Raw genomic sequence first — 16,712 nt, 5'->3', positions numbered from 1 at the left:
AGAACAGAAAGAGGAGAAGAGAACTGTCTGAGGACTTGAGAACCAAAGTTGTCGAACAATATCAACAATCTCAAGGTTACAAGTCCATCTCCAGAGATCTCGATGTTCCTTTGTCTATGGTGTGCAACATAATCAAGAAGTTTAGAACCTATGGCACTGTAGCTAATTTCCTTAGATGTGAACGGCAGAGAAAAATTGATGAAAGGTTGCAATGCAGGATAATCTGGATGGTGAATAAGCAGCCCCAATCAAGTTGAAAAAATATTCAAGCTCTTTTGCAGGCTCAGGGTGCATCAGCGCGATCTATCCATCAATATTTGAATGAAATGAAACGCTATGGTAGAAGACCCAGGGGGACCCATCCCGCTGATGACATAGAAACATAAAAAAGCTAGACTGCAGTTTGCCAAAATGTATCTGAGTAAGTCAAAATCCTTCCGGGAAAGCATCTTATATACAGATAAGACCAAGATAGAGCTTAATGGTAAAGGACATCATTCTATTGTTTACAAAAACAGGAAGAGGCCTACAAAGAAAAGAGCACAATACTTACAGTCATATGGTGGAGGGTCAAAAATGTTTTGCGGTTGCTTTTGCTGCCACTAACACTGGGTGCCTTGACTTGTATGCAAGGCATCATGAAATCTGAAGGTTACCAACTGATTTTGGGTCGCAATGTAGTGCCCTGTGTCAGAAAGTTGGGTTTGCATCCTAAGTCATGGGTCTTCCAGAGGGACAATGACCCCAAACATACTTCAAGAAGCACCCAGAAATGGATGGAAACAAAGCCCTGGAGAGTTCTTAAGTGGCCAACAATGAGTCCGGATCTAAATTCCATTGAATACCTGTGGGGTGATCTTAAAATTTCTGTCAGGAGAAGGCATCCTTCAAATATTAGAGACCTAGAGCAGTTTGCAAAAGAAGAGTGGTCCAAAATTCCAGCTGAGAGGTGTAAAAAGCTTATAGGAAGTGATTGTTTGCAGTTATTTATTCCAAAGGGTGTGCAACCAAATATTAAGTTGAGAGTGCCAACAATTTTGGCCGGTCCATTTTTGGGGTTTTGTGTGAAATTATGTCCAATTTGCCTTTTTTTCTCTGTTTTTTTGGGTTGTTCCAATACACACAAAGGAAAGAAACATGTGTATGACATAACATGTGTAACTGCAATCATTTTCTGGGTTAAAAATTTCATTTTCTGGAACAATTTCAAGGATGCCAACACTTTCCGCCATGACTATATCAGAACAGAGGGCATCCATGAAATGGTACCTCTACCAAATATGCAGATAATGCAGTGTGCCTTCTGGTGATACAGCTTTGACTTACTGAAATCTTTGAGCAACAGATGTATGCTTCCTCTCCTTGCTTCTTGGCTCAACATAGCCAGAGAACATGGCACAAGATGTCAAGCTTTAAAAAAAATATATACTCTTTTAGGAGATGTATATGCTATCTGTGTCTGTATGTGGCCACTAAGTGGCTGTTATGTGAGATGCAGTGCGTTTGCGGTTCTACTAGCATGTCGCAAGATTGTATTGAATTTGCATTGTGAAAAATTAGATCTTAATCAAATTCCCAGAAAGGTAAAGATGGACATATTTGTATGAGCTGAAGGGGGCATAAAATTTGGAAGAGCAATGTGAGCCTCCTTGAATGTGGGACATTACGCATAGACCCCCAATAACAGCAAGACAAGTAAGAAGTCCTTTAAAAATGGAGTTACTCTTCAAGGGAACAGTACTGTATTTTTCGGATTATAAGTCGCACCAGACCATAAGATGCACCTAGGTTTTAGAGGAGGAAAATAGGAAAAAAAAATGTAAGCAAAAAATGTGGTCATGATGCCCTGTTATGGGGGAGGGGGTCTGCTGCTGACACTGGTATTGGAGTAATGTCCCCCAATTCTGTTAATATCCTCCATCCTGGTATGCATGGCCCCTCCTTCCTGGTATACGTGGCCCCCATCCCATCCTGGTATACGTGGCCCTCATCCCCAGCCTGGAATGCATGGCACCTCTTGTACCAAATCCTGGTATTCATGACACCCCTTTGATCTACCAGCCTGGTATGCATGGCACCCCCTGATCCCCATCCTAATATTCATGGCACCCCTTGATCCCTCTTCCTGGTGTGCATGGTACCCCCTGATCCCCATCCTAGTATTCATGGCACCCCTTGATACCCCATCCTGGTATCCATGGCACCCCTTGATCCCCCATCCTGGTATGCATGGCACCCCTTGATCACCCATCCTGGTATGTATGGCACCCCTTGATCCCCCATTCTGGTATGCATGGCACCCCTTGATCCCCCATCCTGGTATGCATGGCACCCCTTGATCCCCCATCCTGGTATGCATGGCACCCCTTGATCCCCCATCCTAGTATTCATGGCACCCCTTGATCCCCCATCCTGGTATGCATGGCACCCCTTGATCACCCATCCTGGTATGTATGGCACCCCTTGATCCTCCATCCTGGTATGCATGGCACCCCTTGAGCCCCCATCCTGGTATGCATGGCACCCCTTGATCACCGATCCTGGTATGTATGGCACCCCTTGAGCTCCCATCGTGGTATGCATGGCTCCCCTTGAGCCCCCATCCTGGTATGCATGGCACCCTTTGATCCCCCATCATGGTATGTATGGCACCCCTTGATCCCAAAGTAGTTCAAATATAACGTTTAATAGATATATATTAAAATTTATTCGACAAGACCAAAAAGCCGTATATTGAACTCTGGGTCTTCTGAATTACCATCACCAGCTAATAGCCGTGCATGCATGCATACCAAACCTCAAAAATGCCAAGTCCCAAGTATATAGGGTTCAAATAATCAGCCTCAGTTTGGCCAGAACACAGAGGATTATATAATTAGGTGTTAACCCTTGTTGACCCTGGTTGACATTTGTAGTAACAATTCTAAAGAGATACCGTAAATATGCTCAAAGGGGTATATAATATGTCATGATTATATTCAACAACCAAGCTCATATAATTCCTGCAGCTATTCTCACAGGAGTGTATATAATATGTTCAATAACCTTAGGTATGTAAAGAAATCCCACATGCCCTTTATACAAAAAGAAAACATTTATATGAGACTTGTTCATTAAGTCCACTAGGCGCCAGTGTACATAGATAATGTATTCATTTGGCCTCTCTTTGGAGTAGAGCTTTATCCCAATCACCACCTCTGGCTATGTGCCCACGATGCAGAAATGCTGCATATTTTTTCCGCTTCTCCCTGGCAAGAAAAATGCATGCGGTTTTTACATGCGTTTTTCCCGCCAGGTAGAAGCGTTTGTCAAGCGGTTTTGCATGCATTTCTGCATGCAGGTTATCAAGCGCTTTTCCAAGCGATTTTAGCATCACTTGGAAAAGTGCTTGACAACTTGTTCACACTATATAAATCCATGCAACCGGCATGGATTTATAGTAGTGTGACCAAGTTAGTTAAAAAAAAGAATAAGAATGGTGAAAAATAAAAAATAAAGATTATACTTACCTTCCGATGTCCTCCCGGTGTTTTCTCTGCTGCGTCCGGTGTCTTGGGCGGCTCGTGGTGGTGTGAAGGACCTGCGGTGACGTCATTGAGTCATGTGACAGGTCACATGACTCAATGACGTCATGGAAGGTCCTTCACAACAACGCGACCCATACAGCCGACCAGACGGAGGGGAGAAAACACCGGGAGGACATCGGAAGGTAAGTATAATCTTTATTTTTTATTTTAGATTCTTTTTTTTTACAGTTTCTATGGTACCCAGGTCTGGATGAGAGTCTCCTCTCCTCCAGACCTGGGTACCATCCACACATTGAACCGTGTGATATCCGCTTGTGCAGATGCAGTGATGCGGATGTTACGCTGTCCAATGCAAGTCAATGGCGGCGATTACGCTGCGTGTCTGCAAAATTAATGGACATGCTGCGTATTTTTCTGCAATGATAATCTGCAGAGGAAATTTCCGCAACATGTGCACAGCACATGCGGATTATCATTGGGGACCATGGGACACGTATTACCAAGCGTTTTTTAAGCGTTTTCGCTGCGGAAATTCAGCGGCAAAAACGCTTGAAAAATGCATAGTGGACACGCAGCCTCTCTGTGGAATCTTGACCTTATCAATACCTACGAACCTAACGCACTCAACTTTCCCCTCATGCATGTTGTTGACATGTTTGGCTAGGGTTGTGTCCATTTTATTAACAATGTCACGTAAATGTTCACCTATGCGCTTCCTGAGTTCTCTTTTCGGTTTACCCACATATTCGATGTTGCACTGGCATGTGGCCTTGTAGATAATCCCATTTGATCTACAGTTGATGAAGGAATTAATGTGATATATTTCACCAGTCACCTTGCTCTCAAAAGTTTTACTTTGTGTAATCACCTTACATGCTACACAACCACTACATCTAAAGCACCCCTTGACAGTGGATCTAAGCCAGTCGGTACCTGCTTTACAAATGTAGTGGCTATGTACAAGCCTATCACGAAGGGATCTACCCCTTCGGTATGTAATCTGTGGGGTGGACTTGACATAACTCCCTGTATCTTCATCCATCTGAAGGATCTTCCAATGCTTCTGGAGAATTTTTCTGACTTCATGTGCCTTATTTGAATAAGTAGTAATCAATCTACATGTGTCAATCTCCTCCTGATCCTGTGGGGATGGGTAAAGAAGAGTAGTGCGATCCTTCACCAGGGTTACCTCATAGGCCTTAGACAAAACTTTTTTAGGGTATCCTCTTTCAATGAATCTATCCCGTAATACAGAAGCCTGCTGATTAAAAACCGCATCATGTGAACAGTTTCTACGGACTCTCAAAAACTGGCCCTTTGGAATCCCTTTCTTCAAGGGCAAGGGGTGATTGCTCTCCCATTTCAATAATGAATTTGTGGCTGTTTTTTTACGGTATGTACGAGTAGAAATACTACCGTCCTCATTCTTACACAACAAAATGTCCAGAAATGGTAAGGTATTAATACCCATCTCACAGGTAAACCATAGATTAAGACTGTTTTTATTGAGTGCCCTCACAAAAGTATCAAATTGTTCAGAGTCGCCCTTCCAGAAAATTAGGATATCGTCGATATACCGTATCTATAGGGATATTCTCTCACTACCTTCTACAGGATATTCCCCAAACACAACTGTTTCCTCCCACCAGCCCAGGTAAAGATTGGCGTACGAAGGGGCGCAAGGACTCCCCATCGCCGTCCCCCTGAGCTGGTGGAAGTACTCATTATCAAAGAAAAAAACATTTCTGTTCAAGCAAAACTCAATAGATTTAATAATGAATTTGTTGTGGTTGGCAAATTGACGCCCTCTGCTGCGCAGGAAGTAGTCGACCGCCTCCAGGCCCCGTTCATGGGGAATAGATGAATATAAGGATTCTACGTCAATACTAGCCAGCATTACGTCAGGATCCACAGATATACCATCCAATTTTCTCAATAGGTCACTGGTATCCCTAATGTGTGAATTAAGGCCAATAACAAATGGTCTCAACATTTTGTCGAGATAAACACCCAAATTTTGGGTAAGACTGTCAACCCCTGCCACTATAGGTAGTCCTTTCAAAGGATTCGTCCCCTTATGTACCTTAGGGAGGCTATAGAAAGTGGCCATTATAGGGAATTTAGGGCAGACAAAATCAAATTATTTTCTACTAATAACCCCACTTGTCAGGCCCTCTGATGCAAGCAATTTCAAATCGTCCATATATTCACCAGTAGGATTACCCTTCAGGACCCTATAGCAGTCTTTATCACGCAAAAGATTCAGACACATTTGATGGTAATTTTGGGAATCCGTCACCACAACATTGCCCCCTTTATCCGAGGGCTTAATAGTTATTAACTGATCCCCTTCTAGATTGCATAAAGCCTGCATCTCGAGTTTTGTCAGATTATATTTACATCTAGTTTTTTGCCCTTCCAAGGTGGTCAAGTCTTTTGTGACAAGGTCCAGAAACACATCAATGGGGCCAATATCAGCCTGTGGTGGCGGCATATTAGTACTTTTCAAATGTAGATCAGTAAAGGGACCCCTGCCCTCCAAATTAGGGTCTGGTAAACCCAATTCAAAAAGAGTTCTGATGTCAATCAGTAAATCATCTGATACCCCCAGATCAGAACAAGTTAGTTTGTTCATACGGACAAAATGTTTCCTCCATTTAACCTTACGGATAAATAGGTTCACATCCTTCACTGCATCAAATGATTTATAATCAGTTGTCGGTACAAAAGTAAGCCCCTTACTTAGAACCCCCATCTCAGGTGCGTTAAGGGTTTTGGAGGAGAGATTAATAACCTGCAGGTTACTTACAGGCCCTGTGGGTTGGATAGATTGAAACGACTCCTGAGTGGATAACCCTCTTCCAAAGAAATGCCCCCTAACTGGGGACCTCCTGTTGTTGTTCCTATTTCTATTGCCTCTGCCCCTGTGATTTATATCTAGTCTCGGGGTCGGAGGCTTCCGTATCTATGGACGAAATATCAGTCTCTTTATACCTGGAACCCCTATATGTTGGAAAATTATATGCTTTGTTCTCTTTAAATTCTTGGAGATCTCTCACAAAGCATTTATGTTTACGTTCTTTTAAATGGTACTGAAATTTCTCCAGAGTGTTCTGTAGGGTAGTCTCCTTGGATGCAAAGTCAGGTTCAGATGCAAATTTCTTTGTAATCTCTATCTGTGTTTTAAGAGAGTCGTTCAGGGCTGTAAGTGTCTGCTTCTCTTCTTCCAAAAGCAACCTCATGAATTTCAAAGAGCTTTCTGTTGCTTCCCTCTCCCACCTGTTTAATAGACTAGGGTTCTTATATCTAAAGGAGGGTTGGAGTGAAATTCTCAAATGTCTGGGAACAATCCCTGCCTTTAGATAGCTTTCTAGAGTTTGTACCTCCCACCATGACTTGGTTTGATCTTTAAATGCTTTCGTGAGATCCTTGAAAGCCGCAGTGAAAGATGGAGTGTATTTTTTTTGGACAAATATATGATAGGAAAAAACCTCCCTGGCCTCTGTTGCCCAGCTGCTAGTATCCACATCCAGGGTTAGGAAACCTGCCATACCTAAAATTCTAAATAGTAGAAAGCTATCGGGGATAACCCCAAAATAGTCAAATTATATAAGCAAAGTAGTTCAAATATAACGTTTAATAGATATATATTAAAATTTATTCGACAAGACCAAAAAGCCGTATATTGAACTCTGGGTCTTCTGAATTACCATCACCAGCTAATAGCCGTGCATGCATGCATACCACACCTCAAAAATGCCAAGTCCCAAGTATATAGGGTTCAAATAATCAGCCTCAGTTCGTCCGGAACACAGAGGATTATATAATTAGGTGTTAACCCTTGTTGACCCTGGTTGACATTTGTAGTAACAATTCTAAAGAGATACCGTAAATATGCTCAAAGGGGTATATAATATGTCATGATTATATTCAACAACCAAGCACAAATAATTCCTGCAGCTAATCTCACAGGAGTGTATATAATATGTTCAATAACGTTAGGTATGTAAAGAAATCCCACATGCCATCCCACATAAATGTAAAGGCCACATGCCAGTGCAACATCGAATATGTGAGTAAAACGAAAAGAGAACTCAGGAGGCGTATAGGAGAACATTTACGTGACATTGTTAATAAAAAGGACACACCCCTAGACAAACATGTCAACATCATGCATGAGGGTAAAGTTGATTGCATTAGGTTTGTAGGTATTGATAAGATCAAGATTCCACAGAGAGGTGGTGATTGGGATAAAGCTCTGCTCCAAAGAGAGGTCAAATGAATACATTATCTATGTACACTGGCGCCTAGTGGACTTAATGAACAAGTCTCATATAAATGTTTTCTATAGGATGAGGGACTATTTAGAGAAAGGAGTGTAGGGACCGCCGCCGAGTGGGGGCGCCACTGCGCAGGTTTTAGGGTGCCAACCTCCACTGTTAGGTAGGGAGAGAGGCCTAGGTTCAGTGTAGTTGAGATGCAGTTGCACCCTTTCTATCCTTTTTTAGGCCTTACAATAACAGTGCCTTCCATTTCGCCAGGGTCCCTCAAAACCTATTTGATCTGCCTGTTCTATATCCTTTTTGATCTGCCCATTTCTATCCTCTACTTCAGATGCTGGACCTTGGGGTTCAGGTTTTAATTGTTTCTGATGTGGACAAATGCATGAGGGAAGGAGCCTTTTTTCCTTCTATTTTTGCCTGCTTAGCTGTCTGGTCAAGATAGTCTATGGTGGGAGGTCTTGCATAACACTTAAGGGGTGGGACGGCGGTTGTTTCCTTTTTTCTTAAAAAGTTGATGTGCTATGAATAAGTTGTTCCCGATTCCTAATATTTGCTGTGTGATAATTAATATGGCAGATATGATTGAGTGGAGGTGAGGAGGTATATTATATCCCCCTTTCTTTTGACTTTTGGGGTGGATTGCCTGGTCTGTCGTCCCTCCCCAACCGCCGTTTTGCAAGCTCCAGATTTGGATGGGCGCTTCTGTACCCGTGAAGCGCCTGTGATCTGCTCAATATGCGCTTCATTTATGCATACATGTGTTCCAGAAACCGGATATGGGGATGATGTCACCGGATGTGACGTCTGTGAGATGGTGTATGCGTTCCACCTGGAGGTGGATGCGTTCCAGATACTGGATATACCAGCCCACGTGACCGGATGTGACGTTGCGACGTGGTGTTAGCAGGGCTGATTTTAAAGGAGACTCTGTATAGGTAGTGAGTGTTGGAACTCTGGGTCTTCTGAATGTAACCAGAGAGAGGAGGATAAGGGCTGATACTAATGGTATGGTCCCTCAGCCCTTTTTAGTCTCCCCTGATGAATCTATTTGGGAGGAAACGCGTTGGGAGCAGGATACCTCCATTATTCCTTGGTGTTGAAATATAGAAGGATGACATTACACGAGGACGAATCAAGCCATGATACACTATAGGACTGGGTGAGACTGTTTCATTATGTTTTTTACAGCAATAACCCTAAGAATGTCGCAGTGAGGCTTTGATAATTTTCCCTGACATAGTCCACAGTACCTTTTTGTATAAAGGGCATGTGGGATTTCTTTACATACCTAAGGTTATTGAACATATTATATACACTCCTGTGAGAATAGCTGCAGGAATTATACGAGCTTAGTTGTTGAATATAATCATGACATATTATATACCCCTTTGAGCATATTTACGGTATCTCTTTAGAATTGTTACTACAAATGTCAACCAGGGTCAACAAGGGTTAACACCTAATTATATAATCCTCTGTGTTCTGGACGAACTGAGGCTGATTATTTGAACCCTATATACTTGGGACTTGGCAATTTTGAGGTTTGGTATGCATGCATGCACGGCTATTAGCTGGTGATGGTAATTCAGAAGACCCAGAGTTCAATAAACGGCTTTTTGGTCTTGTCGAATAAATTTTAATATATATCTATTAAATGTTATATTTGAACTACTTTGCTTATATAATTTGACTATTTTGGTGGTTATCCCCGATAGCTTTCCACCCCTTGATCCCCCATCCTGGTATCTATGGCACCCACCTGATCCCCATCCTGGTATGTATGGCACCCCTTGATCACCCATCCTGGTATGTATGGCACCCATTGATTGCGCCCCCATCCTGGTATGCATGGCACCCCTTGATCACCCATCCTTGTATGTATGGCACCCCTTGAGCCCCCATCACGCTGCCTACAAAAACAATAAAATAAACAATCATACTCACCTCCTCTCTCCTCCAGCGCTGTCCCACTCTGCTGCCGACACTCTCACTGTGTGAGCTGCGCATGGCAGGGCGAGCATGGCGTCCCTGCCATGCGCCCTCACAGTGTGAGACGCTGTGCTGGAATAGTCACTGCTCCCCATGCTGGGACGGTGCGTGGGGAGCAGTGACCATTCAGTCTCTTCATTAGCCGGCACACTGTACCGCAGTGCGGCTCCTGCTGCCGCTCTGCGGTCAGTGGGCCTGCTATTAAAGACCATGAATATTCACTACAACCCATGGAAGTTGGTTGTAGGGAATATTCATGAGCTTTAATAGCGGGCACACAAACCGCAGAGCGGCAGCAGGAGCCGCGGCGCGGCTACAGTGTGCCGGCTATTAAGGAAAATTAATATTCATTGCTCTCCACGCCCATGGGTGTGGGGAGCAGGGAATATTCATTTTCTTTAGCAGTGGGGCACAGTGTAGGCTGCAGCAGGCGGCTGCTGCCTCCTGTGCCCCGCTGATCCCCTGCTTCTGCTCCCCCACACCCACCACCATGCGGCTATACAATAATATAGCATTCGGACTATAAGACACACCCCCCACTTTCCTCCACAATTTTGGAGGAAAAAAATGCTTCTTTTAGTCCGAAAAATACGGTAATTGGAAAGTGCACATAAAATTATTGTCATTGGATTTGACTAAAATCTACAAAATATTGATAACTAAGCAGAAACTACTAGAAACACCAGACTTAAAATAACAGAGCTGTTGTTACTTTATGTCCCAGCATTATGGCGTTATAGAAGTGATGCTTCTAGTAGAGAACAATTAATTTTTAATGAATTCAAAAGAAAAATTATATGACGAGAATTAATTGAGACTGATGTCTTATAAGCCAGTCTTGGCCCAAAGTTCACTGAAATTCATTACTAGGGACACAGGATTTTTTTTGGACAGATTTATTTGAATTGACCACTAAATTCCCTTTTGACAATTCATAAGTTTCCCTATTGCTTTTTATTATGCTTTGAAGTCTCTCCAGAGACTGAAGGGGTTATAAAATAATAAAATTCAAACTCATCTGTCCTCAGACCTACCGAATGCTGTCTCTACTGGGGCTCCCTGATTCTCAGCTCCAGTCTTCAGTTCTTCCAGCCCTAAGGCCAGTGATTGTCCTCACACAGTCACATAGGGAAGTGGGTGACACATGTCATTGACTTTGCTCAAATTTGATCTCGTTTAGGCCAATTACTGGTTTCAGCACTTGAATAACGAAAGACTAGAGAGGAGGACCGAGTAGCTGCGACAGCATCGTGAGGGCTCGTGCAGACATCTGTATAAATTGGACGAGTGTTATCCGTGGTTTTAACAGATAGCACTCGTACCCATGTTATTCTATAGAGCCGTTCAAATGTCCAATTTTTTTCCTTGGACCGAGCGGTCTGAGGAAAGATATTGCAGAATGCACGATTTACCTCTGAGAATCGGGTTGCACTCGCCCATTCAAGACTATGGGTCCATGAAAAAAATCGGACCACATTAGGATGACATCCAAGTGTCAAAAGAGAAAGCGAAAATTATCAGCTCACCCACTTAGAAGATCTCAGCATGGAACCAGTAGTGCGACTGGGGTAATCAATCAGAAGGCAGAGGAAAATCCAGCTGTACGAATCTTCTAAAATCAGTTGTACTTTATTTGGTCATAGAAGTAATAAAAACACACTTAGGAGGACATCGGCAGACGCGTTTCGAACTATGAGTTCTTAATCATTGCATGGACTGACATGATAGACAAGGTGGGAAAACTTTTATTTTGTTATCTCTACCATCGAAATATTTGGATCCCATTATGATCAAATGCTGATCAAACTCTGGTCAGAATCTGATTAGCATAATTGGAACGATTGCCTCAGATGGAGAGAAAATGTTCGTGTAACCCTAGCTTTAGTGTAAGGACTCACATGAGGGTGTAGGACAAGTAAGTATAATATGTTTTATTGTAACCACTTCGCAACCTTCTAAAGAACCAAGTAAACTGGTGGCTGGCTGGTCGTCAACTTGCTAGATTTTTGCAAATAAAATTCTAAAAATTTCAAATTTGAGGTGGAAATTAGTAATTAATTTGATTTCTTATGGATCATTTAGCAACTTATTATTCAGGTCCTGTTCAGAACACATACATGCTCAGCCAAGATAATGGGGGTCTGGGAGGAATAGCGTCTGGCTGACTTCTACAGCTATGTAAAGTGAATTGCAATAGTCGGTATAGAAAAATTTGAGGTTGTTAAATAGGTTTCAGTGGACTGTAGACACAGTGCTTCATATCTTCAAAAAAGCATAGTGTATATCTAAAAGTATCTAAAAGTATGAAAAGTATAACTCTAGAAAGCGAGATCCACGATTGATTTAGATAATCTATTTCAGACCATGAAGTTTTGTCAAAAGGAATTATCCACTAAAACATAATTAATTGATTACTGCTAATAAGCCACTTCTAGCTTGACTTACAAAAAATGTATCACTCATGTGCCTCATGCTTTCCATCCTGAAGCAGATGAGTGATTTGAAAATGACTGTAGTATAAATACACTTGCAAATATTTCCATCAGTTTATGATCCTAATGAGAAAAATGAATATTTAAGTGAATTTTTCAGCATTTCAGCAGTTAGTTTTGCTTGGACAAATTACTTGTTTCCTAGACCTCTAGCCCCAGCATTAATATACTGGAGAGAGATTGTCTAAAATATTCAAGACTGGATGAAATGTTATTACATTGTCTGCCATCCATGCTGAGATAAAAGGCAAGCATGAGGACACGGAAGCTGTTGGCAAAGCCATGCCCAATGTCTCGTCTAGAGGCTGTTACTGGCTTCTTCGTCGTTATGATCGGGGCTGTTTGCTAACTATGCTTTGTGATTTTTGCAGCTCTTTCAAGCATTTGATTGGAGGTCTGGATGATGTGTCTAACAAGGCTTATGAAGATGCCGAGGCTAAGGCAAAGTAAGTAATATGTGACGTTGGCTGTAACATTGAGGCTAATGCTTCAGCTATAAATAGGAGCACAAAGAAGGGAGGGATGTAATTGGGGACAGAAGCTTTCTCTATCTCCTAAAATTGGTAATTCATTAGGTTTGCTTCTGTTCATAACTCATACATGGATCTTGGCAAGCGGCATCATGGCTTTTGCATTTCTGCAAATAAACCTTCTTCATTTATAATGCAAAGTTAAACCACTTTTTGCAATCAATCTTTCATAGTTTTTAAGATCTCTGCTCTTAGCTATTCATTCATGTGTATCCATCGCATGTCCTGATGATATGATGAATACACTGGTGCATGACTCAGTACAGATTTTCATCTTCTGCAAGTAAACCAAGAAGGTTTGTTATTAGGCTGCCTTCACAGGTTGCTTCAATGTTGCCTTTTTTGTTTTTTTTTCCTGGTAGAGCCTGCTGTGTTTTTTTTTCACACTAGACCCGCAAGGTTTTTGCTACAATTTTGTAATTATGCATTTTGCACAAATAAAAAGAATAAAAACACGCCACAGCCACAATGGGAATAGACAAATAGTACTGTCTGAATGCAGAGAACTTGAAATGAGGAATGAGGAATTGATAGGGAAAGTAAATTTAAAAATTGTAGAACATTTTATTATATAAAGTATAACTTTTATTTGCTTATATCCATTTAAAATGTAAGCATTCCTTTATAGAAAAGGAAAAACTTGTTTCTTTCATTTCATTTAAAGGGAGTCTCTCAGTAGGATCAATGTTCCTAAGCCGTCTATATGGGCATGTAGGTCATAGGAAGCTGAGTACAATGATACCTTGATATCTGAGATCTAGTGATGAGCGAGCACTAAAGTGCTCGGGTATTCGTTGCTCGGGTCGAGCAAATTGGAGTACACGGATGCTCGACTCGTGCAACGAGCCCAATGTAAGTTTATGGGAAACTCGAGCATTTTTTGCAGGTGGCTCCCCCCGGCGATCTGCAGAAGGCCTAAAAATTGGCCAAATCGATGGGAACATTGCTCAAATGACATGGGAACAGCATGGGGAAGACCCCTGTAAGCATCTCTGACTCCCAGGTCACTGCTGTCAACAACGTGTTCAGAGTATTACACCACTTTTGCGGATTCACAATAAAACATACAAAAACAAAACCAAAATGGATTTTCCTGGGAAATATGTTAAGGAACATCCTTTCCAGGGTAATGACTTGTATATAAGTCAAAATAAATAATCAAAAACAAAAATACTCCTCCACACCTTGGGGTATGTTCACACGTAGCGTTTTTGATGCGTTTTTTCACTTTTGCATTGTTTTCAACCGTGACAAGTGCATTCAATGGGAAATGTCATTTTAACATTTTACAACCTTATCTGGCTATGTGGTGTGTGACACATCATCAGACACAAGCATACAGTGCTGAAAAGACATGGGAACAGCATGGGGAAAACCTCTGGAAGCATCTCTGACACCCGGGTCACTGCCTAAAAGTATGCCCATCATAAGTGATCCTTGGCGCCTGCGAAGATGCCTCCCACCATGCACCTGTCGTAGCAGACCGTCTTCGTCCTTGTCCTACTGCAGCATTCAGTTGTCTCTACTCCATTCCTTGGAATGCAAGCGCAAGTATGCAGCCAGCCACCCACCCACCCACAGGCTGCAATAATATACTGCCAAATTTTTGACAGCTGCTTGCACTTGAAATGTGGCCTTTTAGGCTCGTGGAGGCGGAAGCTTTTCACAACCTGATGCCGGCGGCAACCGAGTGTCCATACTCGCTCCCTTGCCGCCACTATATTTCCCGGTATCACCTCCGCTTCCACAAGCACGGGTCCCACAACATTACCCATGCCCTTCCCAGTGCACTTACTGGGAAGGACCGCCTAACCACAAACACGTGGACAGGTGAATATGGCCAGGGACGGTACAGAGCCAGTCCACAACTTTTTTTGCTAAGAGTTGTATTTAGCTTGGTGAAAGGACTGGCATAGAGGGAAACCGTATCTACCCTGCATGTCATTTCTCCCAGGAAGTCCTGTAATTGAGCTTGTTGCAGAAGCAATGGCAGCCCGTCCAACATCAACTCGCACTTATCGGTGGTGCTTTGACACACACACATCTTTCTTTGCGCATTTCATTTCTTGAATGCAGAGCTGGACAATGGGCTGATCTGTAATGCGTTTTGAGAGATTACATGCATAAGCATGGCCAATGCACATTAAAAAAGCAGCCATAGAGTGTCCGGGAACCTTCCCCCACACTTTTCTTAGCCAGGGCTGCTTTTCGGCAGGGTTGGACGGGCCCACCAGAGAACCGGAGACTCCTCCGGCGGGCCCTGGCTTTTCCTTCAGGAGAGTTAATAGTGCCGAGATGAGGCCATGATGATGATAGAGGCCACCATCTGCTTAGTTTTCTGTTACTTGGAATGCAAGTGCAAGTATGCAGCCAGCCACCCACCCACCCACAGGCCGCAACACTAAACTGCCAGATTTCTGGGCAGCTCTTTGCACTTGAAATATGGCCTTTTAAGCTCATGGAGGCGGAAGCTTTTCACAACCTCATGCAGGCGGCGGCCGGGAGTCCATACTCGGTCCCCAGCCGGCACTATATTTCCCGGTATCGCCTCCGCCTTCCACAAGCACGGGTCCCACAACATTACCCGTGCCCTCCCCAGTGCACTTACTGGGAAGGACCGCCTAACCACAAACACGTGGACAGGTGAATGTGGCCAAGGATGGTACAGAGCCAGTCCACAACTTTTTTTGCTGGGAGTTGTATTTAGCTCGGTGAAAGGACTGGCATAGAGGAAACCATATCTACCCTGCATGTCATTTCTCCCAGGAAGTCCTCTAAAGCTGCTTGCACTTGAAATGTGGCCTGAACATTACTGCTGGTACTTTTCTGTGGCAATTTGCTTGCCTCCTACCAGCCTGGAATATTTTCAGCAAACTATGGTACAACGCCATGGTATTAGCACTGCCCCCAGTACCAGTAGCGAAGCCATCCCCAATTTCCTTCTCAGGAATTTTATTTGATAGACTGAGTGGCTGCCCAAATACATTTTCTCACAAAGGAGCTTAAGATAGCGTGGCAGTGGGTGCAAGTTTCTCCAGCCTGTTAGATATTAGACGGTGAACGGCAGCACATTGGATCAGTGGTTAGCACTGAAGCCTTGCAGCGCTGGGATCCTGGAATCAAATCCCAGCAAGGACAACATCTGCAAGGACTTTCTATGTTCTCCCCGTGTTTGCGTGTGTTTCCTCCTCAGTAAAAAAGCAGCCATAGTGTCCGGGAACCTTCCCACACACTTTTCTTAGCCAGGACTGCTTCTCGGCAGGGTTGGACAGTCCCACCAGAGAATCCTCTGGTGTGCCTTGGCTTCTGCCTCAGGAGAGTTCATGATAGCGCTAACTTTGCAGCTGCTATGGGGCTCTTGAGCGGGTAAGAAAGGTTAGCCCTCAGAATCAAATCCTTTGGTGGGCACAATGTTTTTCAATCTGAAACAGCTTCTCAGTGGGAGTTGTATTTCACCACAGCCATATTCTTTAGCTCGGTGAAAGGACTGGCATAGAGGGAAACCGTATCTACCCCAGCTGTCATTTCTCCATCACCAGATTCCTCCCATTGTCACACATGTCCATGCCTGGCTGTAGGTTCAGAGTGAGATTCAGGCTGCTGTGTTATAGCTTTCAACAACTCTGCAGCGCTGGGCGGTTTGTCAATTAAGCATTAAGCATGTTATCTTCAGCACAGCCTGTTGCCGCTTGGCCAAGGCAGTGCTGTCAGCTTGTGACTGATGTGGTCATTTCGGAGATGGAGGAGGAGGTGCATGAGCTGAACAATGTGATTACATTGAGGTTAAATTGGTGACGCTGTTTTTTATGCTAAAGAAAGATCCTATTGTTTTTTTTTTTAACGTTATTTTTTAAGACAAATGCATTCACCAAGAAATGTCATTTTAACATT

General features: G+C 43.1%; 1 protein-coding gene across 5 annotated transcripts in view; it reads left to right on the top strand.

The window, feature by feature from the left end:
- The window catches only part of PRKG1 (protein kinase cGMP-dependent 1), a 1,639,061-nt gene that overhangs the window by 1,500,574 nt on the left and 121,775 nt on the right, over nt 1–16,712 (top strand). For all 5 annotated transcript variants that reach the window (XM_073685491.1, XM_073685493.1, XM_073685488.1 and 2 more), the window contains exon 9: nt 12,663–12,737. In XM_073685491.1, the coding sequence (XP_073541592.1) occupies nt 12,663–12,737 (75 nt within the window). The remainder of the gene's footprint in view (nt 1–12,662; nt 12,738–16,712) is intronic.

This window comes from Phyllobates terribilis, unplaced genomic scaffold (assembly GCF_046119375.1).
Source record: "Phyllobates terribilis strain yellow unplaced genomic scaffold, ASM4611937v1 Scaffold_5__5_contigs__length_657084704, whole genome shotgun sequence".
NCBI classification, from domain to species: domain Eukaryota; kingdom Metazoa; phylum Chordata; class Amphibia; order Anura; family Dendrobatidae; genus Phyllobates; species Phyllobates terribilis.
This window is presented reverse-complemented; position numbering and strand designations above follow the sequence as displayed.